Below are 27,782 nucleotides of genomic sequence, written 5' to 3'. Positions count from 1 at the left end.
ACCTGTTCCAGCTGCGGGAACGAGTGCGGACGCCCCGATGGCGAGGCCGGCACCTCCTGATCATTATTATATGCCTGGTCGTCCACGACCACCTCCTCTACTATAGAGTGACTATATGCAGCATTCTGCTCCATGTCGATTGTGAACGGATTGCGTCCCTTGTACGGCTTCCTGGCTACCGGTTTAACGACGTCTACGTTCGTGTATAGGTCCGCGAATGGGTTCCGGCCTTTATATGTCCTTGTAATTGGTTGGGTTGCTTCACATAATACGGTGGTTGGATGATGATGCGATGGTGTTGATGCTATGGTGGCCAACTCGTCGTCCGAGGAGACGGAGGACGTTACGGATGAGTTTGATAGGGATTCTATAGAGCTTTGCATTGAGAGTGATGGTGGTGGGGATGTTCGTTTAGTGCTAAAGTCAACTAGTTCTACGTCCATATCTGAGGAACTGCTTGTTGGCCTGCTAGATGAGGATGTGGGTCTGCTACGAGAAAACATGGTGCGATAAACTATGCCAAACTATGAGGTGGGTTTGCCTTAAGGATTTGCCGCAGAAACTTTAAACCACCAAAGTTATGAAGATCACATGTGGGACATGATGGAGCAACCAAACTTCCATGAAACGGAGGGAGAGAGGGGAGGAGGGCCCGACGTGAGTTGGATTGTATGAAATGGTGCTTATTCCATCGCGAGAGTGCACCGATCGCAGTAATGATTACGCCACGTAAATCATACGTGTGTGGAAACTGGTGTATCGGTTTTGGCAGAATCGTGATAATGCTTTGTTGGAACTGCAAGGTGGATTATTGGATGCATTTACACGCAGAATCGAATGGTGGGAGTATCGGACATGATCCGGTCTTCTGTGTAAGAGAGAACTAGACATCATAACTAATAGCGCTATGAGTTACAAGGGTACCAGCTTGTCATATCGCAATACGGGACTTTCAGATACTTGATGCCACTGCAGATCATTCTGCACGCGCAGCTGGTACTGATGGTCTAAAAGGATATGATCGTACGAACTATGCTTTGTCGTCAACATGTGTCTGAACAAACAAAGAGGAAGTTATGAATGTAGGCCGTACAGAACGGGACGGCAATAATTATCATTTTACCTGTACGAGCTAGCTGTAGTAAGAACACAATTACAGCAACAAAACACCCCGAACGCACCATACAAGTTGCTGTGTTCGAAAGCAGATTGAAGGAAGCGAGTTTTCAGTACTTTTGTATGCAGCTTTGGGAGTCTTGTATTCTAGAAGAACCCTCTCCAACGACAGATTTTGGCTTACACTATCACGAGATGTTGGAAACACAGTTCCACGATAGTTCTTGACGCGTACTTGCCAATTTATTGTCAGTTCTATTCACAACAGACTGAGAGTCACGTTCTAACTCGTCCAATTCCCACTACAACCTTCTCGTCATCACCCTCGTTGCACTGCCTCGACTCGCAACAAACCCCTTCAAACACAACGACACTCGTCAACAGACAAAAACACAATAGGTAAAACCCACAAGCAAGCATGCCCACTTACATTCCCCCATTCATCATCACATTCCCATATACTAACCACCACCTCCTCCCTCTTCCTACCACAGAAAACCCGCCCTCCCCAAAAAAACCGACATTCCAACAAATGGCACCCAATGTCCTAGTTCTAGGAGGAGTCGGCTTCATAGGCAGGAACTTTGTCACTTATCTCATAGAAAACAATCTTGCAGACTCGGTTCGCGTCGCTGACAAGGTCTTGCCCGCGACCGCCTATCTCTCGGATCGCGTAAAGAAGGCATTTGATGACAAGCGCGTCGAGTTTAGACAGGCTAATCTGGTTAATGCTGGTGAGTAAAGTATGGTTTGGAAGGGTTGGGTGGTGGAGATGAGGGTGTGGTATGAGTGTATGCTGGTTAGTGTGACTGGCTGTGGGTGTGGGGATCAAGTCCAGATCGTACATTGGGATACTCCGTATAAAGAGATCCACATACACCCATACACCATTCATCATCTTCTTCTCACTTCGTTTCTCTCTGTACTCGCACCAACCAGCAACCATTGTCTTGCTACTCCAACTAACAAACCCCTTCACCAACAGGCTCAACAGAAAAGATGTTTACTCGAGAAGACGGTAAACAATTTGATCTGGTATTCAACTTGGCCGCTGAAACAAAATACGGCCAATCCGAAGAAGTCTATGACGAGAAAGTGTATCAGTTGTCCCTCTGTGTCGCCAAAGAAGCCGCCAAACGCGGTATAAAGGTCTTTGTGGAGGTGTCTACTGCTCAGGTTTATGAGGCTGACAAGGTATGTCGTGTGAATATGTGTGAGGGGAAAGTGCGCGATTGTGTTCGAGCACGTGTATTCATGGGATTGTACTTTTTGTTGCCGTCATTGCATGGACAGAACTTGATTCTTACAACCATGTCCGACTAGAAACCATCAAATGAAGACTCTAAAATCAAACCATGGACTCTGATTGCGAAATACAAGAGCAAGGCTGAGCTTGAAATCAAAAAGATTGCGGGGTAAAAAAAAGCTGGTCTAGGATGAATCCTTGTGCTCAAAGATCCTTTTGTTGACTTTTCAATCCTCTTTACGTACAGATTGAATCTCATCATCGTGCGACCAGCTATCGTGTATGGTCCTGGTGATATTCTTGGACTGAGTAAGTGTTGCAAAGAAGGGACTGTCTTAAATCCTTCCGATGAACTGATGATATCATCTGTCCTCGTATTCCTAGCTCCTCGTTTGATCATCGGCGCCGTATACCGTCACCTCAAAGAAGAAATGAAACTATTGTGGACCAAAGATTTGAAAATCAATACCGTGCATGTCAATGATGTGGTATGGATCAAAATAGGCTGCATTTCTTGTCATTGAACAGTCACTAAAAACCCGATGTCTTATTCCACCAAAGGTTCGCGCATTGTGGTATGTCGCAGCTACAAAGGAAGAACAGGGTGGTCGCACAGCTCCCGTCAAGGCTGGCGGCGAGACATACAACTTTGCAGACAAGGGAGATACGGATCAAGGAGCAGTGAATACATTTATTGAGTCTATTTTCGGTATCGAGACTGGATTCCAGGGAACAATGATTTCGCAATTCGCCAAGGTATGAAACATATGATGTGTAGAGGATGGAGCAAAAAAAAAGGATCACGTCCTCGTCTGATACATGTCATCAATACGGTCCACCACTCATATCTAACATGTTTTTCTCTTCGCAGCTCAATCTGGAATCAGTCACAGAAGATGTCAATGACAAGCATTTGCAACCGTGGTCTGATTTATGTAAAGCTGGCGGTGTTCAGAATACACCATTGACACCATACCTAGACAAGGAATTATTAAAGGATAATGCTTTGAGTATTGATGGAACACGGGTACGTTTTGAAAAATAATCGGGTCTGGGAGTGTTTGTAAAAACACTTCAACTCTCTCTTGTCGTGATGAGCAACGATGAAGTAGGAGATTTCGTTTCTTGCCCCCCTAGTTTTAACGCAATCTTTACATAGATTGAAAAGGAATTAGGCTTCACATATACAGTTCCAACACTCACAGAAGCCGCCTTACGTGAAGTAGTAGAGGACTTTGTTGCAACTGGTATCTGGCCAAAAGCAACCACCAAGTAGAGATGTCGAGAGCAAAAACACACAATAGCAAAACACACCACTCCACCTTTTGTAAAACAGTACCCCTCGTCCCTTGCCTTCCCTCAACATTTTACATATCAAAAGTTTGTGCTTTTAGGCAAGAAACAAAAATTGTGCTATATCACCTCGAAATACCCGTCATTCTACTGCTTTTTTTCTTTGTTGCTTTGTTGAATAATATTTAAACTTTTCAAATCTCTCTCTCTTGTGGGCAGTTACCAAGCGTGCTATGTTTGCTCTTTGTGTTGTTGAATTCTATGGTGGTACCTTGTTAAAAAAATGAACAACACTTTCGCTGAATCAGCCTTTCTACAGGTACTGTCGTTGCTAACTCTTCAGCCCTCTTCTCCTTTAGATTAAATCTCATCATCTTAGGACTGGCTAGCGCATATGATGTTGGTGATTTCCTAGGACTAAGCAAGTCTTTGCACTCAAAAAAGTATCCTACCGTTCGCAGTATCATTTCTTAATGACCTAACAATGGTATCTTCTACTTGAAGATAACTCCTCGTTTGATCATTGTCGCTGTATACAGCCACCACAAGGACGATGTGAAATCATTGTGCACTAGATATGGTTGACAATTAATGCATATCAACGGTGACGTATGGTTGTAGCTACTCCAACTTATGTTAGTCGTTCGGCAGCGAGGTTTTTTTAGTTGTATATATATGTGAGCGTGATTCTACTCAACCTCACACAGCACAACAAAAACAATAAAAAACACACCACTCCAAACAATAACACACTTTGTAAGATATTTCATATTCCTACTCATCGAAAAAAGCTAGCAAACTATACAAACTCCCTTTTTTATACAACCCCTGCCAATCCTCATCATCCAACCAATCTAGCCTCCTTATTCAAATACTCCAAATGATCATCACTTGTGAATGGAGCCATGAATCTCGATGATTGTGACGGTATCGTAGTACTACTACTAGGATTCATTTGTTTTTGTCTCTTAGGAGCAGCAGGAGAAGCAGCAGTATTGGATTCCTGACCCATTTCTTCATCTACATCGGTCTTGCCTTCTTCTTCTATATCTTCATTTGTAGCAGTCAAGTCCTACGTAAACAAAAGGTGTGAGGTCAGCAAAACTTTTAAAAATTTAACCCGACCAATCAATGTCGGCCACCAACAACAACATACAACTAACCTCAACACGCTTCCCCACACTCCCCAATATAAGCGGCTGCACCCTCGCAATCCCATTCAAAAGCGCCGACTCTCTCACCCCCCTCGCATTCAACCACTTCATCAGCAAATCAACCTCCTCAACAGTCTGATAACACCCCCACCTCACAGCCTTGCCCCTCCCATACGCAATGCCAACCCCAGCAGCATCCCGTTCCACATCGGTAACACTATTTACACTATGTGCACCAACACCGACTCCAAATTCTTCAACAAAGACGCGTCCAGCAGCCCACTCCAAGACAATCGGCACAGCAGGACGTGCCTTGTGGCCCTTTGGTACAGGTGGGGCGTCAGGTAGTTCAGAGCCCGGTGGGTATGCGCCGACGTATTCGTCATACCACCAGTAGCGGTTGTAGTGTCGGTCGCGTCCGAGTGGGCGAATGCGGGATACACCTTCGAGACGACGAATTTCTTGATCGAGGAATAGTTGGCGTTTGGCTAGTTTTAATTCTTCTTCTTCGATTCGGAGTCGTTCTTGGGCAATATTTTGGATTACGTCGCCTGATGATAGGGGTCCTGGTGGTGCTGTTGGTTGTGGTGTTGAAGAAGAATTACGGGTTGTTGCAGAAGTTAGAGTAGACGATGAAGGTTGTTTCCCAGTTTTCCCCTTTTTAGTGACTCGGGTTTTCGTTTTTTTGGACCTCTTCCTCCTATATTTATATATGTGTCAGGTTTGAGTCAAGTAAAGTGACAGACTGCAGCATGCAACCAAAAAAAGGGAACGAATGGCTGACAATCCAAACTTACGAAGATGGCCTATCATCACTCCCCGTCGCATTACTAGTCCCACCATCCGAATCACCATTATCTTCTCCAGAACTGGTTGCAGCATGATCACTCAAATCACTCGAATTATCAGTCATTCGATCACTGAGTGGTGGATCATCTTCCATCTTGATGGCTGCTATTGCTGATGCAGGTGTAGCTGGTGCGAGAGCAGATGGTGTTGCTGCAGCAGCCCCACCTTTTCTAGTAGTTTGCTTGGCTGCTTTGGCGGCTGCCACAGCACCTGATCTCTGTTTCTTTAGGTCTCGTTTTGACTGTGCTCTGCAAGAAGATAAAACAATGTATACTGTCAGTGTGACAAAAAAAGAAACAACACAAGCAACCAATGTGCCAAACAACACACTTACAGAGCCTTAATCAGATTGTTCACATCCCTCTTCTCAGTCTTAAGCTCACTAATCCGCACAAGCGAAGCCTCAAATGCATCCCGTATAACATTACTAGTCATACAGCACTCATCCGCCAGAAACTTTAAGATCTTGACCTTTTCAGCAACGGTCAATGCAACAAACCCATACTCGGTAACCTGCAACAATCGATCTATGTCCAGTGTTTGTGACTGCTGTGCAGCAGCGGCGGCAGAACGTCGTGATGGTGGCGGTGCCTTTTTCTTTATAGGCGGTGTTGGTGTTTGGGATGTATTGTTGGTCGGCGTAGTGGCAGATAACATGTCGGGTGTAGCAGTTCGGGTGGCTCGTATGGGGCGTTCACGTAATGATGTTATTGGATGTGGTAGTGCTGATACGATAGGTGAATCAGGATCAGGGGATTCATCTTTGACGATTTTGGGTTTCTTGGTTCGAGATGATTTTCGTTGGATGGGTCGCGAATCATCTTCACTGCCATTGCCGTTTTCATAGTTTGCCATGTCTTCGTGATAGGATGCAGTATCGGGTGTATCAGCGGCTCGTTTACGATTATTGGTACTAGTACTATTACCATTGTTACTAACACTGCCACCACCATTCACTACATCTAGGTGCCCACTACCACCAGCAAGAGAATCATCATTATCATCGATATTATTGGTTCCATTCACAGACGGTGACGCAGTCCTCTCATCTCCCATTTCACTTGACGCAGCACTATGTACAGATGGCGGCTCACCTCCTCGCCCATCAAGTTCTCCACCAAGCAACAACGACAACACAGTCCATTTATTAGCCAAACAATCAGCCGGAATCCAGTCACGTACAAGACCAGCCAACACAACTTCCCAAGCACGTAATCGTTTCGTGTTTGGAATCGACCGTTCAGCTCGTGTATTAGCTAGCAATGCAGCAACCGACGGTCGATGTCCATCCATTCCTGAATGCCATCGTCCGGGATACCACTTCCACCATTGATCTAGTGATGCTCGTTCATCGGCAATCAGTTTGGCGTATAAGGTGTTTGCGGTTTCGTGCATGGGTTTATCGATATCGTCGACGTGGAGGGCTACACGTTGTTCTGGTGGTATCGGAATGGTTTGGTGGTCGATAAATGTTGCAGGCTGGTTTGCTGCTGCTCTAATGGCTGCATCAACTTTGAGCGACCATTCTAGACATGCTAGATGTAATAGACTTCCAAAGACTTCTACTAGAAGGGTTGAAGCTGGTAGACCTTGATATGAGAGTGAAGATATAAAGTCGTCCAATGTGAAGGGTGATAGATGCAAAGATTTTCTATACGAGGTGGATCGTATGGAAAAGGTCAGCGGTTCATTTTGTTAAATAAATCCAAGTTGGAACGAAACGCTCCAAACACATACCCAAAGACTCCAAGAAAAGTCCATATCACTAGGACGTCGGGCACCAGTTCTTGTGGCACAGCACCAAAGTCAGATGTTGGTATTGGTCGTGGTATAGGTGGTTGATTGGCACGTGGAGGTACAGATAGCAATTCCAAGTCTTCCACTGGCAGATTGAGAGTGGACATGACTAGAATCAAGTTATTGGAAGTTATTCGCTGCCTTCTTTTGTTGTCTTTGTTAAGCATTACAAAACTTACGATGATTTGCAGCACGTTTTTGCGTTGGTGCGCCATCTTCAGTCTTCTTCCTCTTGCGATCATCAATTTTAAGCTCCTGTTTAAAATGACGGAATGTGAGTGTTTCTTTTGTATTCAAGAGACAATAAAAATAACAGACAACGCATGGTATGCATACTTTCTCTTCACGAACTTCAAAGTTGGCCTGTACATTGACTGGGGGTGTAGTAGATATGCCATATCGTCCTGCTAAATCAGCCTATCATTTCAACAAGAAGGCACGAGTCAGAAGGGCCCACACCAGAAAACAAGGACTCCGATCGATCAGCCTACGCACCCTAATCAACCACGGCGCCCCCTGCCACGGATCCTTACTCGCATTCTCCCTGACAAACTCTCTCAAATTATTCTTTGACAATGCGACCCGATTCCTCTTCATCGCATTCAGACTAACCCAGTACTCTGTCGGCTGGTTTGGATTTGTATGGGGAGGCAGCAGTGTTCCATCAAGCGCGCACTGATGCACGCGATACAGAGTAACATCAGGCCATGTGGCATCTGGGTTTACGGGAGGAGCAGCGTATGGGTTTGGACCAGGACGAGAATGCGCTTGGATTACTTCCGTGATTTTAGCGTCATGTTGAGTAGATTCGATTTCGATGGTGACTTGTTCACCGACAATGGCGTTTTCTTTAAACCATTCGTGGATTTCGTCGACGAGTTGGTTTAGACGTCTTGTGTCTATTTGGGAAGAGTACTTAGTATGTAGCAAGTCACATATGGAAGGTACGCTAATCCAAATTGCATGGAAAATCACGTTGGTAAACACGGGCCACGTACTGAATTGAATCAACTCGAGACAGGGCTTTCGCCATACATCCGGCAGCCGATCCTCTAGAATCTTGCGAGCTTCCAGTTCGGAATTCAGAGCTTGTTCGTAAGTCAGTTTTGATTTTCCAGTTTCAGCGCATTCCCATATGCGTTGATTGTAGAGTCGAAGTCGTTCCCAGTATTGACTGTTTTTTGGATTTTTTTGATGTGGATTGAATAGAGTAAACAAGTTAGTAGTGTATTGTTGACGAGTATTGAAGCACCAATTATAACGTGATTTGAAGTATGGGAATGAGCGAACTGTCAATAAGGGTGGATGTTACTTACTCGTAGTCTGTGAATATCTCTCCAGTGAAGCGGATTTGCAGGACCTCAATCTGATCGTCAGTATGTGTTGGAGGTTGAAGGAGAACTATTGGCTTCTTCGTGCGAGTCAGAGTCGGCATATCCTATTATAAAAGCAGCCTGTCTTCCTGAAGACTCCCTCTCATCTGGTGTGCTGGTCGTGGAAAGGAGAGGGAAAAGGGCAAAATCAAACGCTGGCAAGTCGAATTGTCATGAATGTTGATATTACGTGACTTAGACTCAAAGACGACGGTAAAGTAGTAGCTTTTATGGTATATAATTATTATTTCAACTTGGATTCGCTGCCTGTAATGCACAATATAGGTAAAACATGCATTTAGAGGCCGAATTTGGACTGATGAAGCCAGAGCTACCCGTTACAGTCTATTTACAGTGTAAACCGATGCTGAAAACACGCGTATATGCCTCAAAAGGTGTTAGATCTCGCAGTAAGAGAGTGTTTATTTTGTTGAGGAGCGCCGAGCGGTGTGGTCGATTAGATGTAAGCTCGTGTCAAAGGTTATGAAATGATGTACTTCAGCCTGAAGTTCAAACTGTGACTGTTTCCGTATATTCCTTGCGGTCCAAAACCCCCCGATCGAAGAGAACGAACTGCCGAAAGGGCACCATTTTGACCAACTTCGACCTCATTCAATAAATGTTGGTCTCTTGCCGCATTCCCGTGTCTAACGTTACTTGTAACGCGTTCCAACACGTTCAGACCTCCTATCTGACGTACTCTGACTCTCTCGCTTATCTCTAACTCCATATGAATTCCACCGACCGTGACCAAACACACACATCAACTAATTTATTATTTAGAGAGCTCCCCCGATACGCATCTACAGAGACAACAATGACGTGGGACCTCGACGCGTTCATATCCAAGCTATATGAGCGCGAACTGCTCCCAGAACAAGTAGTCAAGGAGCTCTGCGAAAAGACCAAAGAGGTCCTCGTCACTGAAAGCAATGTGAAGGCTGTTGCTGCTCCTTGCACCCTCGTTGGAGATGTCCATGGGTACTGTATTGCATCATTTCGTACATTATGGTATTAGAAGCTGACTCTTATCGGATTTCCATAGACAATTCTACGATGTCCTCGAAATCTTCAAAATCGGAGGCTACTCGCCAAACACAAACTATGTCTTTCTGGGCGACTATGTGGATCGAGGCTACTTTTCTGTCGAGACAATCACCCTCTTGACGTGCTTGAAGCTGCGTTATCCGAGTCGAGTTACCCTTGTCAGAGGAAACCATGAATGTAGAACAGTCACTCAGGTAGGGCTAGTTGATGTGCTACGCTGTAGCAGTGATGATCAGTATCATATCATCATGATCAACCATCTTTGTTGTTAGACGTATGGATTCTATGCTGAATGTATACGCAAATATGGGAATGCAAATGTGTGGAGCTACTTTACAGACATGTTTGATTACTTGGTGCTCGCTGTCATTATTGAAGACGCCATATTTGGCGTTCATGGAGGTAATGTGTGTTGTGTTTGTTGGGCAGAAAAAGTCCAAACATTCCATTTGCAGAATTGTGTTTGTAAACACTTATTGACTCATTACTCATCATAGGTCTCAGTCCGTCGATACATACTATAGATCAGATTCGAATCATAGATCGCTTTAGAGGTATCCCGCTACTCTGTCTCACGGAGCGTCAAGACTTCTCGTTGGAATCCGCTCATATCTCATCATTTTTTTTCGCACTCTCAACCAGAAATACCACACGAAGGGCCCATGGCCGACCTCGTCTGGTCCGACCCTATGGCCCCAACCTTCCCAGGCGGTCTCCCGGGCTCCGAAGATAAAGGCGATTTCGCAATATCACCACGCGGAGCCGGCTACGTATTCGGCAAAGACGTGACCCGCAAATTCCTCGAAATAAACGGACTCGGCCACATATGTCGTGCCCACCAACTATGCATGGAGGGCTACCAAATTCTCTACGACGACATGCTATCCACCGTATGGTCTGCACCCAACTATTGCTACAGAGCAGGCAATATGGCTAGTGTGTTGGAAATATCGCCGTATTTGGAACGCTTTTTTAATGTTTTCGGACCGTGTCCTGACCAGCATCGGGAATTGCCGAGTAGTAGAGATGAAGGTGGACAGCCGACGTTGAGTAATTTGCTTGGGTTGGATGGGGAGGCGGAGACTGCGAGTAGTGGATCGTCGTCCTCTGGTGTGTCGTCGAATACGAGTAATGGTGCTGTTATGTCGAATGGGAATGGTGGCGGTGGGAATGGTGATTTGGCTAATGCTAGACGACGAAGAAGGAATTTTAGAACAGAGAATGTCGTGGCTGCTGATGGTAGTAGTGAAGCTGCTGGGAATCCTAACATCACCAAGGTAAAGGTTTGACAATTGGCTATGCTTTGGTGTTACATTTGGGTAGGGACTCATGGTTGGTGTTTTAACATCTTCTTTTGTGCTGTAGGTTGTCAACGAGTACTTTCTTTAGCTCTCTTTCGCATTCGCTTGCTTGTAGAAATAATCTGTGTTTGGTAGAAGAATACCATGTGTAAAACTTGTGGTTGCCTCCTTGTAGTGCCTCCCTATTTTCTATGTAATACTATCACCTATTGCATCTTCTCAATTTGATGAGGGCTTCTTATGGTGCGTTGTTTGTGGAAGTGGGATGTGCTGTAGCGATGCAGTACTTAGGCTTTTTTGCTCATGTAGTGTTTGCTTCCATGCTAAAACGTGTGCCGCATCGCTTTACAGAGGTGTTCTTTCGTCGTATGGTGCAGCGCGATTCATATTGTGTCACAGATCGATTCAACACAAGGCTCGATTTTGGTAGCGGAAAATATGAAACATCTGATCTTGTGTAATGATCTCTCTCTCTTGTATGTAAAAAACAAATCACCTTTGTGCATTCTTCCTTCCAACATACAAAAATAACATTCCCATTCCCTCGACATACAACGAAAAAACAACAATACTCTCATCATAAGCCGTCAAACCAAACCTCCTCCTCCTCTCATCTTTTATAGTTTTGACTTTATAACACCATCATTCTCTTTTAGCGACGCACTCTGCTGATCTCCACGACGTCCACCATCCCTCTTTGCAGACGACGAAACAGGGAAGCTAGATATCAAGTGATTGACATCCGACTGATCAGTCGTATGGCTTGAGACCATCAATTTGTGCTGCTCGTCTTCTGAGAGGCGGACTTTTCTGTGTCGCTATGCACATGAGCAGAGAGAATCGCATTAGAAGATACGTTCTATACATCTGACCCATAAATATTTTTTTGGTTGACATACCCTGGTAACAGAAAAACTCCTCACAATACTCCTCGTCAAACTTCGTGGCCTCCTCCCGCCACTCTTTCGTTTAGCGAGCGTTGCAGCAGCACCTTCATCCTGGTGGTCCATCATAGATTGTACGAGATCCGTGTCGACTGCATATTGTGGTGTTGGTTGGATGGGAGATGGGGTAGCGGGGGGAGGGGATAGGAGGCCGATGTATTGGAGTGGTTTTACGACCATCTGGTTTGATAAGTTTCGCGTTAGTACGGGGTGATATGAATTGTAGCCATGTTACCTACTGATAACCAAGATGTTGACGATGATGGTGGTGGTGGTGCAGCGACGTGGGTAGCGTGGACGGGTTCAGCTTCAGCAGAGTGGATTGAGGCTTCGTCGAATGTTGCGGCTGCATCTTTCAGCTATCAAAAGTAAATTGGTTTCGGCAAGAGTTAAAAAATGGTTCTTGGACGGAGGGAAATGGCAATAAAGGAATTAGGAGGCTGGCATCGTACCTTTTGTAATCGCTGTTTGCGCTTGAACATGTTGGCTGCTTCTGTTTTGCTTTGAGTGGCGTGCGATCGTGAGTGTGTCAGAGAGTTGAGATGCGATTATCATGTGTCTGAAAAATTGTGAATTTTTGCATGAGTTTGAGCGTGATTAGGAGGTGAATAAGCACGTCTGCACCTTGATTTAATTTTTAAATCACGTAGATAAACGATTTTTATTGCAAATCCTGATGTTTGAGTCAAGACCCAACATGTATGAAGATACACTAGTGAATGGGGCATATCGTGGAACGTTTTCGTTAAGGTAGCTACATTCGAGTAGCGCTATACGCACAGTGAACTTTGGTTTGCCAACTATGGGCGATGATGTCCTATGTTCAACTGTCAAACTGTCCGACATAATAGATTTGACTGTGAGAGACCGCATCGTCTTGTATATAATACAGCAGAAACAAATTTCTTAAACACAAATACGCGTCAAAACCAACTTCCCGGACTCAGTATACGACATCAACTCCGCCAAAGGCGTCACAATTCTTCAATTCAAGAAAACGAAGACATTCAGCGCAAACGACAACCAAGAAACCCCCATGCTAGCCGACCTCGATCCTTATGAGATCAAAATCCGACTGTCTGGCTGTTGGAGAAAAGAGCGTTCTGGAAGGCTCACAATCGGATATGGGTTGTGAATCACAAAGAAAACTTCTGCGATACACTGTCCCTGCTTTCATTCAAACTCGTCCTGTCCTATACCAGTCCTTATTTGATTCCATTTATTATATACCAACAACACATGTTGCTACGTTCTATTCAACGTGGTGCCTTCCTCACGTTAGCGTTTGCTTCAAGTGGTTTGGCCTCCATTGTTTGTAACTCGTAAGTGCTGGTTATTTTTGGGATGGATAGTTGAGGGATTTGAGTATTTGGGCGCTCTTGTACTTGTAGCTCCCACTACTTCCTGCTGTGATGTTGGACTGGAAAGGTATCTTACTAAATATGTTTCTTCTTATTATAGAACCAATGCTCCACAACCAACTGAATTCGTATTTGTAATTGATGCATCTGGATCTATGTGTCCGTACATAACCAACGTCACTGCTGGTGTCCAAACCTTTGCAAACAGTCTAGTTGCCAAGCACGTTGATGCCCGTTTTGCAGGTATATGTCACAAACAATAAAAATCGGCCGTGGATGATCGATCATTTCAAATCAAACATCACACACCTTGCTAACACACCCACCTCATCACATAGTCGTCGCATTCGGTGGCAGTCCCACCCTTCTACAACCCTTCACAGCCAACGCCACCCTCCTACAAGCTGCCCTCGCGTCCCTAAACAACTGTAACTATGGCGGTAACGAAGCCGGTCTCGAAGCACTCCGTATGGTCCTCCCACCCAAATCCGGTATCGACCTCATCTCCGGCTGTGTGAATTCCGCCTTTACTGGTGCCAGCTGTAACCTAACATACCGATCCGGTGCCGCCATCCAAGTAATCATGGCCACCGATGAAGACTCTGATATCCCAACCAACGTCAACTACAGGCAGTCTGATCAAGTTACCCAAGTTACCACTATGTGTGCTAGTCAGCAATATACCAGCAAGGGTAACGAGAGTGATTGTGATGCTAGTAATTCTTTTGAGCCATTGTTTATAAGTCCAAAGTACTTGTATGGGTTGAATTACTATGTTGGGGGTGGTGGTAATATTCAGACTTTATACCAGGTAAACCGCTGTGGACTACTTCTCAACGGCTTGGTTTCGCTCACAATATTGACATTTTAATCTCATCTAATAGTGGTTCCGTAACAGCTCCGCGCCACTTGTCCTACACAACACCTACTACAAGGAAATCAACGCTACCGCCGATGTCGTCGCCGCCTCTAACGCCGCCATCATGTTGATGATGCGCCCAGATGAAAACGCTAACAGAAACGGTCCTATTTCTCAATGTGAGCCTCAGCATGTCCCTCAGCCTCATTTCTTTTTTCTCATCATCAATTCCAATAGTCGACAGCACCTCATACTACTACAACTGGATGGCCCCGTCAGGATCAGCCAACGACTCGACCCACACCGCCATTGCCCAATACGGACATCCATATGCCAACGTTATGGGTGCCAACTATACCAACTTCAACTCTACAGCTACTTTGGCTGCTCTCCGTGCTCGTGGTTTGGGATCGTCCTTCCAGGCTCAGGTTTTGGCTCGTGGCGGTCTTGCCAAGTGTATGTGTTGCGAACTCCTCTGTTTGTGGGTGATTACAAGTGTTTGATTCTTATTTTTTGCTTCTAGTGTTCTCCATATCTGACTTTATCAGTAACATTAACGTCGTCAACAACTTCTTTACTCAATCTATTCAAGTATCCACTAGTTGTTACACTGTCAGTAAGTATTTTATTACGGGTTTAGTATGCAAAAAATACCATTTTTCTTCTTGAATGCTGACCAAACAACATCAACCAATAGCTGATCCATCTCCAGTTCAACCATCTCTGACCAGTGCTGTAAGTGCCATCTGAACATATTCAATTTGCCTTTGATTTTCACATTTCTGATTTATAGGCCCCATCAATTGCACCAAGCACAGTTGTAGCATCCCCAGTCAGAACCTCCGCTGCCCCATCCCCAGTTGCCAGCACTGTCACCTCCGCTGCCCCATCCCCAGTTGCCAGCACTTTGACCTCAGCTGCTCCATCCCCAGTCAGGACTTCTGCCGCTCCATCGCCAGTTGCCAGCACTTTGACTTCAGCTGCTGCTGCATCTCCAGTCAGAAGTTCAGCTGCTCCTTCGCCAGTTGCTAGTACTTTGACTTCAGCTGTTCCATCTGCTGCTGCATCTCCAGTTCACACATCTGCTGCTCCTTCACCTGCTGCTAGTACTTTGACGTCAGCTGCGCCATCTGCTGCTCCATCTGCTGCTGCTTCTCCAGTTATGGCTTCAGCTGCTCCATCAGTAAGTAGAACCCAAACTTTTTTGTGCAAGTATAAGTGACGCCCCTGACACCAGTCACTTTTACCAGCCAATGGCCTCAGCCGTTGTCGCTTCAGCTGCTCCATCAGTCGCTGCTTCCACCATTGTCGCTTCATCAGTAAGTTCCTTCAGTACGCAAAAACTCTTCACAAACGAATATCGAAATCTAACATGACTTCCGCACATTAGGCACCAAGCGCAACACCCTCTCCCCTTGACACCAACCTAACCCCCGTTCAACCACTATCACCAGTCTCATCACCAGTTACCGCATCCCCATCAGCAACACCAGACTCTGGTTCCAGCTCGTCCAACAACATCCCCATCTACGCTTCCGTCGGAGCTGTTGGTGCCGGTGCTGCCGCCGCTGCAGTCTTCTTTGTCAGACGTCGTTCAGCCCGTCAAATCCCTGAAGGTGTTTCAGTTGGTGCCTCTATGGATGGACTACAAGGTGACTCGCATATGAATCCCTTGTTTGCTACCAGACAGATGATGGGTATGTGCCTTTGAACATTGTGAGATATGATGATGGAATACTTATGTCTTTTTTGTGTAGAAAACCCTTTGTACGAATCATCTGGTTCCACTCAAGTTTTGGGAGGTGCCTTTGGTTCTACTGACTCTGTTTAAGGAGCCTCACTTATCCGATTCAGCGAATTAATAATTATTTAGTTTTACTTCAGCTCTAACTTTAGCTATTATTTACCCAATTATGTATTCCCAAGTTTAAAATCAATACCAATCAACTATATCAGTAAAAGGTGGATTGGATTTTTGCCTTAGGAACAAGCTGCGTCAACAGTAAGTTGAGCGGATTTTCTCGAAATTGTAGTGATGCCAGCGGCAGAATGGCTAGGTTCAAGATGGCCATGTTTTGGTAGATTTTCGCCCTTTTTTTGTTGTTTTAGAAGGAGGATGGTTGGTGCTTGTGCTGTTAATCATTTTAGTGAATTGACCTAGTTAAACAAAATGGTTTAGGGACGAGGCAATAAAAAGTAGTAAACTGTAGCGCTCACGAGGGAGTCAAACTCTGTATCATCCGATAATGGCCTTTCACTTATGCCCCCCAGCGTCTTCAAGCATAGAATCGACATCGAGTACTTGATCAATGTCTTTCATATCGGCTGTTTTGGATGATTTTAATATGAGAGTGGTGACTTGGCTTGATGTAGCAGCAGACAAGGACTGGATGGCTATAAAGGAGGCACCACCTTCAGATTCTTTGAATACAGAGCTGACGGTTCGGGCTGATGATGTATGTTGGTTGGTGAAGCCTGTTGTTGCTCCCTAACCTAAATATGAAGAAATCCCAAGTTTCAATTGATTGTGAATTCAATACGACGTCTTTTCATACCTCGACAAATTCACGGCCCAATACATCAGAATCATCACGGACCTCATCGACAAACTCTACATTCCATTGCAAACCTTGTTCTGCTAGAGTTTTGAGAAGGCAACGCTCCCGACGAGATAGTTCAGGAGGCACAGGTATGAGGTACTTTCCAGAAGTTGTTTTCACTGTGCTACTAAGAATTTCTCCAGACAAGTGTCGATACAGTGCTGATATGGCGGTTGGGATGTCCTTGACATCACAAGCCAAGAGTGATTTTGTACATCAGTATCCCGCGTGAGAAATGTAGTCCACCCAGTAACTCTTCCATGTTTAGCGGTTTTAATATGTCGTATCTCATATTCCTCTAAAGGGGTTGAAAAGGTGGTAAGAATCATATGACAGGAAGGAATGTTGAATATGTGCGACATACCAACAACGGCGAGCTTTGAGTTTCCCCTGCAGATAGAACAGGTCCATTGATTTGGCTGCTAGTTGTAGTGCATTGTACTCTGCAAGCTCCTTGTACCGAGACATCTTGTCTTCCATAAGACGGACCATCATATCCTTCTCCATGATGGCGGCATCCTTCAAGATAGTAGCGTTTCTTACAGCATCATCTTTAAGATTGTTGAGTAATTGTTCTTTGTTTACATGATCCAGATTGGATTGTAGAATGAGCAAGGAAAGGGATGGAGGATGAGCAGAGACAGAAGACGCTTTGAATGTTTGTGGTGAGAAAGCTGGAAAGTATGCGAAAACAAATGCTGACCGAAATGAGCTTACACCATCAGGTTGCCACATGCCAACGACAACGGTTTGCCAGAAGGAGAGTAGTGTAGACGACACTCTTGAACATGTTGACTGGTCTACTATGGATTCTGCTCTTGTGGAATGGGTTGTAATGTGTTGTATGTATCCGTAATGTGCTCTCACTCACTACAAGTAACGATTTGTACCAGCTTTTGTGCAAGGAGTGAGTTTTTCTTACACATTTGTTTCTCATATTTGTTTCTCATCGTCAATTCTCGCTAGAGTCAACTCGACTGCTACTTTGGAATCGTCCTTGCAGGCTGACTAAGGTTTTGGCTCGTGGTGGTCTGGCCAAGTGTAAGTGTTGAAAGCCTACTTGTGCATGTGAACTATGCCACTTATTTGATTCATGTTCTTATCTAGTGTTCTCTATATCGGACTTTATCAGTGACACTAACGTCGTCAACAATATCTTTACTCAATCTTCAAATAATCTACCAGCTGTTACACCGTTAGTATGTATTTTTATCCAGGGCTTACTACGCAAAAAAAATCTATCCGCCATTTTGAATGCTGACCAAACAACTCTATCAATAGCTGATCCATCTCCAGTTGAACCATCTTTAACTATTGCTGTAAGTCTTCTCTGAACATCTTCAATGCAGCTTCGGTCTTTAGCTGATTTTTGTGCCTTATATGCCCCATCAGTTGCACCGAGTACAGTTGCAGAATCTCCAGTCAGAACTGCAGCATCTCCAAGTCAGTCGAGGCTCGGGAGTATACTGGGAGAGTCAATCTGGATTGTGACTACTCGAATTCGTTTGAGCCATTGATTGTTTGTTAGCTCCAAATTACTGCTATGGGATGAAACGCTACGTTGGTCGGTATGACGTTATTCAGACTTTAGAGTACTTAACCAACGATGAAGGATGGACATTGGGGAAGCGGGGGAGACAGTTGATGATGGCCTCAGTTTGATCATCGCTATTTACCCTCACAATAAGTTTCGTAAACGAATCTACTTTATTACTGTTCCATAACACCTAAATCACCAGAGCTCCCATAGCCCTATACTTGCTGCTAGCGATATCATGAATTTGCAGACTTATAAAATACTTTGTACACTATACTAAATATTGTTTACAAAAACACCTCTACTATATCCACACAGTCAAGACATCATCATAGTCATCCGTCCCATATCTAATACGCCACTCCAAACTCCTTCAAACTCCTCAAGCTCCCAAAATTCCTCGTCGCAGCAGGCGACAGCGGCTTGATAATCGGCAACGAAATCGAATCATGTTTAGCAAACGAAATTTGAGACTCCGTTGGAGACGTGATTCCCTTCTCGGCTTCTCGAGACTTGTATAAATGGATTGCTACGATAGCGATATTGGCCAGCACAACACCAGACACCAAGATTCCGATCAGTGTTGGCGTTGAAATTGTTGCTGTGTTTCCAGTTGCTGGTGCGCCTCCTTGATATGCTGATGTATTCCCTTGGTTTCCAGAAGTAAAGTTCTGAGTGCCTGCGATGGCAGTTGGAATTGGAGATAAAGACGATGTTGTTGAAAGCATTTGTGATGCTTGAGTAATAGAAGCCACATTCAGCACAGAGGTTGGAATCGTAACTATTTTGAAATTGCAATGCAGTGAGTCATGTGCTTCGAAGGAGTGGGAAAGCATCAAGCAACACATGTTCACAAAAAAAATACAAACTGACCAGAAGAAGCAACCACAGAGGAAAGCACCACAGCAGCTACCGAAGCAATAGGCGAAGGATCAGCCGACGCCAGGGGCGACGGTGCAATTGATGGCACTACTACAGCTGATGGTACTATAAAAACTGATGGTGCAGCAGATGGTGCAGATGCTGCGCCACTTATGACTGGACGAGCATTATTGGGAGATGGTAGTGGCAGACCAGCATTGATGATCGGTGACAGAGCCAGTATAAGTGTGAGTACTAAGTTCAAGAATATGGCCATGGATTGATTCTGTGTTTTTGAAGAAAGCATAATGCAAGTCAGTAAATAAAGACCTTGAGTTCTCAGAGGGAATTCAGTGCAATATGGTACAACATACCTTTCTTTATAAAGAACAAAGTGGATTTCAGAAACCTTGAAGTGTTTGTCGTTGGTGGTTGAGATGATTGGTTAAGTTTTGAAACGACGTTTTGGACGCAAGTCGCCCAAACATCATATGTGAAATCAAACGGAAGCCGGAAGATGGCACAGTTTTACGCGTATTGATAAAACCAATCAATTTGTGTCTCTCTGAATTGTGTTCCAACGCAATTTATTTCCTTCAACCATAGCCAATACCTAATTTACGCTTATAGTTTATACGCAGCAATAGGCTGCTCATAAGTCACACTCCCCCGTCTAACAATGTCCCTTGCACGCTCCCTAACAACCCCCTCACTCTCCTCCTTAATCGTCTTCCCATCCCCCTCAACAAAAAAGTACCCACTCACAATATTCTTCCCACTCGCAACATCTTTCGTAAACTGCGCCTCTTCAGCAATAGCAGTCTTACTAGCCTCCAAAAACGGAAACGCCTGGAATGCGTGAAACATATCCTTGAAATCGTAGAGTCGGACGATTTCACCTGCCTTACGTCGTTTAAGTGCCATTAGGAGGTCTTCGAGCTGGAGACGGTCGCATGTGCCTGTTGTTATGAATTGCGGTGGGAGAGGGCGGGATGAGGCGTTTGGAGCGTCGAGAAGAGGACTGATGTAGGCGTTCGACCAGTGGCCTTGGGAGTATGCGTGTGCGTTGTCGCGTAGGCCTCCCAATTTGTTGCTAGAGATGACAGAGACGTGCAAGTTTGTGAGCTGGCTACGAATGTCCTTTTGTCATATGGATCCAAAGATATTGCACGAAACATACCTGTTCAACGTATCAGCTTCCTCTGGAAATACGTTAATATTACCAGCAGGCGTCGTACCTGACAAATCAATCCAAGGCGTTAGAGGAGCAAGTCCTCCGCTACATCAAAAAATATTCCCGTTGCAGTCAGCACATTCAAGCTCCAACCGGTTATTCATACCACAAACTCACGGCATATCTTCTCCTAAATCCCTCAGATACAAAGCAAGCGCATATGTCAATCCACCTCCCGCTGAATCTCCAGACACGACAATCCGTGAAGCGGGCACTCCTGAAGCAATCAAGAACTTGAAGCAAGCGTATGCGTCGACTATTGCTGCTGGCTGTAAAATATAAAGAGTCTGAACAATGGCAGAAAGATGGCAAGTGAAAAGTATCACTCACATAAGGATGTTCGGGAGCGAGTCTGTAACTGACGCTCAAGACTCGAATACCGTGTTTGGCGAGTCGCATGGTTATAGGGCGATGTGATTCTTTGGAGAATAGCGTGTATCCACCACCTATAGACGAAACGAATGAGAACAAGCTTCAAATACCGTCGTCAACGAATCAACAACAAGTCCACGCAACAGCTAACTCGTGTGTTTTTACATACCATGAACGTAAAGAATATGCGGCAAACTCGTATCAAACGCCGACCCCGTTTCCGCCACAAACTCAGCAGCAACACTTCCCGTAGGAGTCGCCTCCAACCCTGGAGCAGAAATTCTAAAAGTGTTTAGAAATGTGAGCTAAAATCAACAAACTTTCTATCGATCGGTGGTTAGCAAACGGGCACTCTACCTAGGCACTTGAACCTCACGGATCTCGATTCCAGCTAGCGATTTCTCAATGGGGAGGGCATCGTTGGCAGCTCTGATTTCCATGATGGATGCAAATGGTTTCTTTGCTTCACGGGCTTTCTTCATGACGTGGGCTAGCTTGGGTGGCCAGCTTAACGGGAAACCTGTCTTTGGATCCATATTTTCTTCGTGCTCTGTTCCTGATGCGTATAGTGTAGTTCGGCTGACACGATTCTGCGACGTGATACAGAGTTCGGCTTAAGCTTTAGCATTGAGGCACGAAGAACAATATGACTCATTGAAGCTCTACGCTGCAAACACATCAGCGTTATTCCATCAAATTATTTAGAGTGTATTTATTCTCACATGGAGAAATTCATTGTAATTGTATTTACATTCACCATTTAAACCGTGCCTTGCATCTGCACATTATTCCTCAAATCCTCCGGCAATGCTTCCAGCACTTCCTGCGAGGCCTGAATCAACCTCTCATACTGCTGAGGCGTCGGTATAAGTCCAGCAATGACCTTCTGTTTAGGCTGATCACTCGAACTGCCAATGTTATTACTATTACTAGTCCGTTGCTGTATCGAGGCTCGAAGCGACGTCACAGACCCACGTAGCATAAAAGATTCAGCATCTTCCATCCCGTCCCAAACAGATTCATACGTATCGATCTCGGAGCTGATTCTCATCAACAAGTCAATTACAACAACATCAGCTCCCCGTTGTTGAGCAATCCATTCCACGATATTCGATTCGGTGAGCACTTGGAGGTATCGCGTCCTCCATACTCGATTTACTTCGGCGATTCTACCACGTAGCCATGATGCGAAATTGGCTGATTTAAGGAATAGTCGATAGAAATCTACGGTGGGTCGACGTGGATTTAGACCCAGTTGTGGTGGTGATGACTCTAACGATTTAAGGAAGGTCTCTTGTCTAAATGGCTTGATTTCTGGTTTGGATTTGAGAGCGGAAAGTGACCTATCATTTTTGAAGTGTATTAACATGAATGTAATCATCCACCTTTTTTCTCTTCTTCCTCATCACTTACATATTGGCAGGAGATCCTACCACTAATCCTTCAAAGTGTCGATTTAGAGGCTGCAGAAAACGTTCAGTCAACTCTACAAAGTGCCGCCTCAGTATGTTGTCGAGTCCATGAGCTATCGTGAGAAGAAGCATCAGCAAATACTGTAGCAGCTTGCTTTTTGCTTGTGGAAAACGCAAGACCTTAAAGCGCACCTGGCTGACCACGAATAACTATTTCAGCAAAAGACCGTATCAGTTTCTTGTCCTTGCTAAAAAATGGCTTGTGTTTCGTGGTGATTGACTAATAGGCAGAAACTGAATAAGCTTTTTCGCTCGTTTTCAACAGTACAGTATCACAAAACAGAAACTCACATCCATAGTCAGCTCTGGCATAGACGCCAGTAAGGTCTCATAACTCGTATCAGGCCGTATACCAGTCGACGTCCGTTCAGCCCCTGTTGCGGCAGCTCTCATTTTAGGACTACCCATATTCTTTGGCGGTATAAAGCCAATTGGGTATCCACGCCCAACACCTACTACGTCACTACCCTGAGGAGGTATCTCTGGTGGATGAATGTATGATAGTCCTTTGGTGACTCGAATCACATTTGGCCAGTGTTCTAATACTTTGCTAAAGACTGGATTTGTAACACCAAGAATAGTGGCTGCAGGAGGCCCCTAATCAGTGCAATAAAGCAAATTAGTCTCCTCGAACGTTCAATAAATCGAAAACTACTGGCATGAAGAAAGCTCTAAGTGTCAAGCAAAGAACACCCACAGTCGGGATTTCACTTGCTCGCACTTGCAACGGCCTCAATCGGCTGTACTTACTCTACTACGATTAGCAAATGTCTTGAAATCCGCATCTTGAATCGTCAAATACGGTCTAAAATCTCCTCCAAATGCAATCTAAAGTGGCACAAAAACAAATCAGCTCAAATCCTCGACCAACATCTTCATCGGATCCTAAAGACCACTCACAGGCTTTATAAGCTCCACTAGCGCCCACACAACTTCACTACAAGACCTCGGATTGTCAGCAACAACCAGTATAGGTTCTCCCAACAGCATGAATTCCCAACAAGTCCAAAGCATCTCCAGCGAGGATGCAAATAGTCTATACAGTTTAGCTGGACATGCAATCTCTACCACTTTCGTGTCTGGTATTGATGCTGATGACGACGACGATGATGCAGCTTGAATGCGAGGTGCGAGAGAGAAATACTGCACAAATCGATTCGACGGCGGTATTGAGAAGGTCAGTAACGTGCCAGAGAAGGGGAGCTCTAGTGTGGTGGGTGAATATCCTGTCTGTGGCGATAGAAAGAAGGGTGGTGGTGGCCTATACATGGAATCAAGTCAACGAGGATTTTGGGGTTCAATAACTCAAAGGTACAGTACCAGTTTGCTACATCATGACACGCCGTATCGAGTAAAGCTCTAGCAGCAGAGAGCTTCCGCACTTTGGCCTTCCTGTCTTCTACCAATGCATCCATGAAGGTCGGACCAATCACTGCAACGAGTCTAAGCATCAATCCAGGCCATGGATGGGACGTTAGAAGCACCAGTGATTTCTATCAAATGCGATTGATCAGCTCCTTCTTCTTAGTTGCTGTACAATCCAGACTCCCAACCAACCTGAAAGAAACCACGGCGAACTTCCTGATCTTTTTGCTGTCTAAAGAAAACATATCCATGCAGAAAGGAGTCGTGATCATGAGTATTTGAAGGAGGAGGCGGTGGTGGTGCACCTGTTGAATCACGAGGACCTGGAACGACAGTTGCATCCCGCAGATTATTGGAAGACGATGATCGAACTACTTCTGAGGATGCCCGTATCCGAAAACAGAAGGTCGTATCACCCAAATGAGATTTAGAATTAGAATCTGGGAAAGCGGAAAAGCATCTTGGTGTGGCTGCGTATTAGTATTTTCTCTGTTACGTAAAGCGACCAACGGCGACAATCTTACATGTTTTTTCGTTGAGACTCAGTCAGATTTACAGGTGGATAGATCAACTCCATGGCTAAAAGACAGGAGGAGTCGTAAGCAGATAAAAATACGTCAAGTCTGAATAATAGTATCCAATTGTCAAGTCCGAATTATATCAACCAATTTTACCTTGACCCAGTTCCAAGTCGAAATTTACGACACAGAAGCATAGTATCCACCTAAAGACGCGCCTTAGTCAAAAACGGAGCTATTGAATCGAATTTACCTCGTCCCAAATTCCAATACCTCCAAAATGATTTGAGCGACAGAGCTGCTAGTGCTTCATCAGCCGGCGAATACGGTGTCGAGCGTGTCGACGAGAGAGACCCGCTCCTGGGTCGATGCAAGCCATCTAACGACTCTTTACTACTAGATACCGAGCTACTCAACACGGGCATAGGCGTAGTGTTTATCGGCGATGGTATTTTTGTACCATTCACTACTACATTATCCGCCTGCGGATTCGTTGTATTGCTAGTTATCTCGTTCGAGGTCCTCGCGGCACCATGCGGCCACACCTGCAGATCATCGTCCTCTTCATTATCGTTCGAGAGATCTAGATCGACAAATTGACATTCGTCGTCGTCATCCTCTTCGGATGTGGATTCAGGAGCTAGTCCTGGAATATCTAGGCCCGATGCTGGTGATTGTAAAGCTGTTATATCGTCTTGAGGGTCTGATTGCTTTGACGATGGCAAGAATGGGACAGATCGGTTTGCTAATGTGTATGCAGGTTGAGCAAGAGACGATGTTCTAGCTGGAGGAGGTGACGTTCTTTGTTGGAACACCATTCTCGACGCTAATACCTATTATTTCACGGGGTAATCAGCGTACTGGTTTCCAAATTCGAGGTGTGATTTATGTTGCGAAACCCAGCAAGAATTCATGATATTTTCAAGAGACTAGTGAAGAAAGCGAGACTTACGCCATCCGATGAGCTGCTTCTAGTGAGATTCCGAGAGCTTCTCGACGTTTCAGACTCGACTTGTGGTTGTTCGACGTGCACGTCAAGTGCTAATAATGATGATGGTGGATCATCTCGCAACAGACTTTCAGAACCCTTTACGGTAGTATCGCCCAGCTCTGATGCAGACATGCTGTACACAATGCAAGTAGATTTGGTCTTGGTCTTCAACACATTTGGGCGTCGTTGAAACGAAATGTTTTGGAACCAAAAGCGTGAAACTCGTCAGAAATGTCGCATATGTACGTAAGAGACACGTAAGTGAATGATATTTTTAAATATCCTAGCATCCCGAATCGTTCGATGCCGGCATTAAAACGCGTCGAAAGATGTCGCCTATTGACGACGTTGACCAAGAACTGTGGTTAGCTGTTACTATACAACTATATTTTGTCATTTAGCCAACTAAATTACAAGCAAGGAAGCTTACGCTCAAAATGCTTTGGAATTCGACTCTAGTCCTGATCAAAGCTAATACCAAATATGGAAACACAGTTGATTACCAAATATCGAAACACAATTGGCTTTCATATAAACACTCTTACATGTTGCATCACGGTTGCGGCTTCCTCTTGAATTGCTTACTCTTCATAGTCAAGCAGTTTTTCCTGTTGATCGTGCCAAGGATATGCATTCACGTGGCAACTGACAGGTAGCGTCCAGGAAAACAATTCAGTATGTAACCCCGGAGCAGCCTTTTCGATCTGATCTCGAGCAACTTCCAAATCGACACCTGCATCCATATCTAACGCCAATGGTTTGAGAGACTTGAAATTCAGAGTTGCGAGATTGCTAGCCGCCTCCACAAACTTTAATGATTGCCATTGTGTCGCACTACCAGCGTCACCTCAATACATTTCAAAGAGTTTCAACGATGAAGGTAGTTGAGTGGCTGCCAATTAATCGAATCGTTGTTTACTGCTCAGTTCTACTGCAAGCGACTCGAGACGGGAACCCAGGTTTGACGTATAAAATGATGGTTTGGGATTATTGATTATACGCAATTGACGTAAGGCGGTGTTGATTTGTTCGTCATCTCCCTTCAAGACTATACCACTACGAATGTCGATGGAAGCTAGTTGCTGTCGAATACGTAATAGCCCTGAGAGATCGTGGTAGTTCTGCAATATCAAATAAAAGACTCGGAATTCCTTCAGGTTGAGTGGTATTGCTTCTTCCCAATTTGGAGCTCCCTCCGATAAAGTACTATAATGTCGAACGACGTTCAGACAACGAAGTCTTGAAAAGGCCTCAGCGATCATGTCATATTCAAGACTTTGCGAGGATGATGCACGCTCTCGATACCCGAGACTTTGAATGTCTACAGGCAGCATCTCGTGAGCCTCGAGGGATCCCCCATGAACTGGCTTTACTATGATCTGCGTCGGACCAAGAGCGCTGATGCAAGCCTTGAGCTCGGCAGCGACTTTCGATACATCTGGCAGATTTGATATACTATACAAGGACTGGTCGAGCCAGCAGTACTCAGTCCTGAGCTGCAAAGTCCAAATATGGGTGTGTTCGCGGAATGTGGGAAGGAGGGTATCGTATCGAAGCCGCTGCAGGCCCTTCAAGATTCTCTCTTCACGAATAGAACTATCGTGATAAAGACAAGACTATATAGAGACGGAAACCTACTCAGTCAACCTGTGAGTGTCTTAAACATTCTCCACACAACACCTAGAAAACGTCCAAATTCGTGTGATGTTCTCTTTTCACCTTCTATTTGCCAGAAATCTAGAGGGTTTGCCTACATCGAGCAGGATACTGTTAGAAATGATAAGGTCGCATATACTTTGATCAGTGCAGCACATACAAATATCCCATATCTAAGTCGATGCAGCCCCCAGGTGAGATATACTCCTTGCCAGGATGGAAGGCCTCGATTGGGAATATCACCCCTATTCAGAACTCCAACGACTTGCAAATCACAGGAAATGTTTTTGAATGTCTTGCAAACAGACTGGAGAGTTCCAAGCGAGCAAGGAGAAGTATGATGAATGATCTTGATAATCAGTTCAGTAGGTAAATTATTGATGGTCGTTGTTGACATAGAGGAGGTCAAGAACGCAATGTTATCCAAATAATGGCAAATGCTCAAGAATCCTCATGAGAGACGTTGCCAGGTCGTGAGTTGTCGAGGCGAGGTATAATGGAGTATGTTTAGAAGCAATTCGTTTGGTAGTGACCGAACCTAATACAACATAATGTCAAGTGAGCTAATGTTCATAATTGTGTGGCAGATCTCACGACATACTCCTGATGCCAGCGAGGAGAGCACAGTCAAACATAAAGATCTTGACGATTATTTAATATCCTGGTTCCAGCACAGAGCGACCGCTATGACAAAATTCGAAACGAGCGAGCTTTCACTTTGCAAAAAACCATCCAATAATAATTGTACAGTCCGGTTGTAAGCTAAAGCCACATAGGGATGTTAGTAGCTATATGACGTAAGGCCATGTAAAAATTGATAGCTATTCCCACCAACC

General features: G+C 44.8%; 6 protein-coding genes across 6 annotated transcripts; 3 read left to right on the top strand and 3 right to left on the bottom strand.

Moving 5' to 3' along the window:
- Positions 1 to 1,648: 1,648 nt before the first annotated feature.
- On the top strand, positions 1,649 to 3,638 carry SmJEL517_g00044 (uncharacterized protein; the record flags this gene model as incomplete). The annotated part of the gene is made up of 8 exons (XM_031165974.1): positions 1,649 to 1,850; positions 2,102 to 2,310; positions 2,440 to 2,531; positions 2,610 to 2,671; positions 2,747 to 2,850; positions 2,924 to 3,118; positions 3,234 to 3,389; positions 3,522 to 3,638. The coding sequence occupies 8 exons, from the start codon at positions 1,649 to 1,651 to the stop codon at positions 3,636 to 3,638; spliced, it is 1,137 nt and encodes a 378-aa protein (XP_031027756.1).
- Positions 3,639 to 4,496: 858 nt separating this feature from the next.
- Positions 4,497 to 8,890, bottom strand: SmJEL517_g00043 (uncharacterized protein; the record flags this gene model as incomplete). The annotated part of the gene is made up of 10 exons (XM_031165973.1): positions 4,497 to 4,727; positions 4,819 to 5,509; positions 5,607 to 5,906; positions 5,993 to 7,309; positions 7,396 to 7,564; positions 7,635 to 7,710; positions 7,792 to 7,872; positions 7,951 to 8,354; positions 8,454 to 8,629; positions 8,772 to 8,890. 10 exons carry the CDS (start codon positions 8,888 to 8,890, stop codon positions 4,497 to 4,499), a joined length of 3,564 nt encoding a protein of 1,187 aa, XP_031027749.1.
- A 755-nt stretch (positions 8,891 to 9,645) lies between these two features.
- SmJEL517_g00042 (uncharacterized protein) lies at positions 9,646 to 11,264 on the top strand (the record flags this gene model as incomplete). Its single annotated transcript, XM_031165972.1, has 6 exons — positions 9,646 to 9,809; positions 9,874 to 10,069; positions 10,148 to 10,277; positions 10,373 to 10,429; positions 10,518 to 11,152; positions 11,241 to 11,264. The coding sequence occupies 6 exons, from the start codon at positions 9,646 to 9,648 to the stop codon at positions 11,262 to 11,264; spliced, it is 1,206 nt and encodes a 401-aa protein (XP_031027750.1).
- A 2,095-nt stretch (positions 11,265 to 13,359) lies between these two features.
- Positions 13,360 to 16,171, top strand: SmJEL517_g00041 (uncharacterized protein; the record flags this gene model as incomplete). Its single annotated transcript, XM_031165971.1, has 11 exons — positions 13,360 to 13,442; positions 13,582 to 13,724; positions 13,820 to 14,292; positions 14,366 to 14,519; positions 14,578 to 14,796; positions 14,864 to 14,956; positions 15,038 to 15,075; positions 15,134 to 15,523; positions 15,591 to 15,659; positions 15,731 to 16,037; positions 16,098 to 16,171. The coding sequence occupies 11 exons, from the start codon at positions 13,360 to 13,362 to the stop codon at positions 16,169 to 16,171; spliced, it is 2,043 nt and encodes a 680-aa protein (XP_031027751.1).
- Positions 16,172 to 19,962: 3,791 nt separating this feature from the next.
- Positions 19,963 to 21,480, bottom strand: SmJEL517_g00040 (uncharacterized protein; the record flags this gene model as incomplete). The annotated part of the gene is made up of 6 exons (XM_031165970.1): positions 19,963 to 20,431; positions 20,519 to 20,617; positions 20,690 to 20,841; positions 20,903 to 21,018; positions 21,114 to 21,226; positions 21,302 to 21,480. 6 exons carry the CDS (start codon positions 21,478 to 21,480, stop codon positions 19,963 to 19,965), a joined length of 1,128 nt encoding a protein of 375 aa, XP_031027752.1.
- Positions 21,481 to 21,704: 224 nt separating this feature from the next.
- On the bottom strand, positions 21,705 to 25,422 carry SmJEL517_g00039 (uncharacterized protein; the record flags this gene model as incomplete). Its single annotated transcript, XM_031165969.1, has 12 exons — positions 21,705 to 22,287; positions 22,358 to 22,469; positions 22,549 to 22,636; positions 22,708 to 23,013; positions 23,167 to 23,244; positions 23,317 to 23,677; positions 23,737 to 23,909; positions 23,974 to 24,241; positions 24,306 to 24,360; positions 24,456 to 24,505; positions 24,573 to 25,132; positions 25,252 to 25,422. The coding sequence occupies 12 exons, from the start codon at positions 25,420 to 25,422 to the stop codon at positions 21,705 to 21,707; spliced, it is 2,805 nt and encodes a 934-aa protein (XP_031027974.1).
- Positions 25,423 to 27,782: the final 2,360 nt, after the last annotated feature.

Source organism: Synchytrium microbalum (assembly GCF_006535985.1).
Source record: "Synchytrium microbalum strain JEL517 chromosome Unknown SmJEL517_scf0001, whole genome shotgun sequence".
Lineage (NCBI taxonomy): Eukaryota > Fungi > Chytridiomycota > Chytridiomycetes > Synchytriales > Synchytriaceae > Synchytrium > Synchytrium microbalum.
The sequence above is the reverse complement of the archived record's forward strand: the minus strand, read 5'-3'. Positions and strand labels throughout refer to the sequence as shown.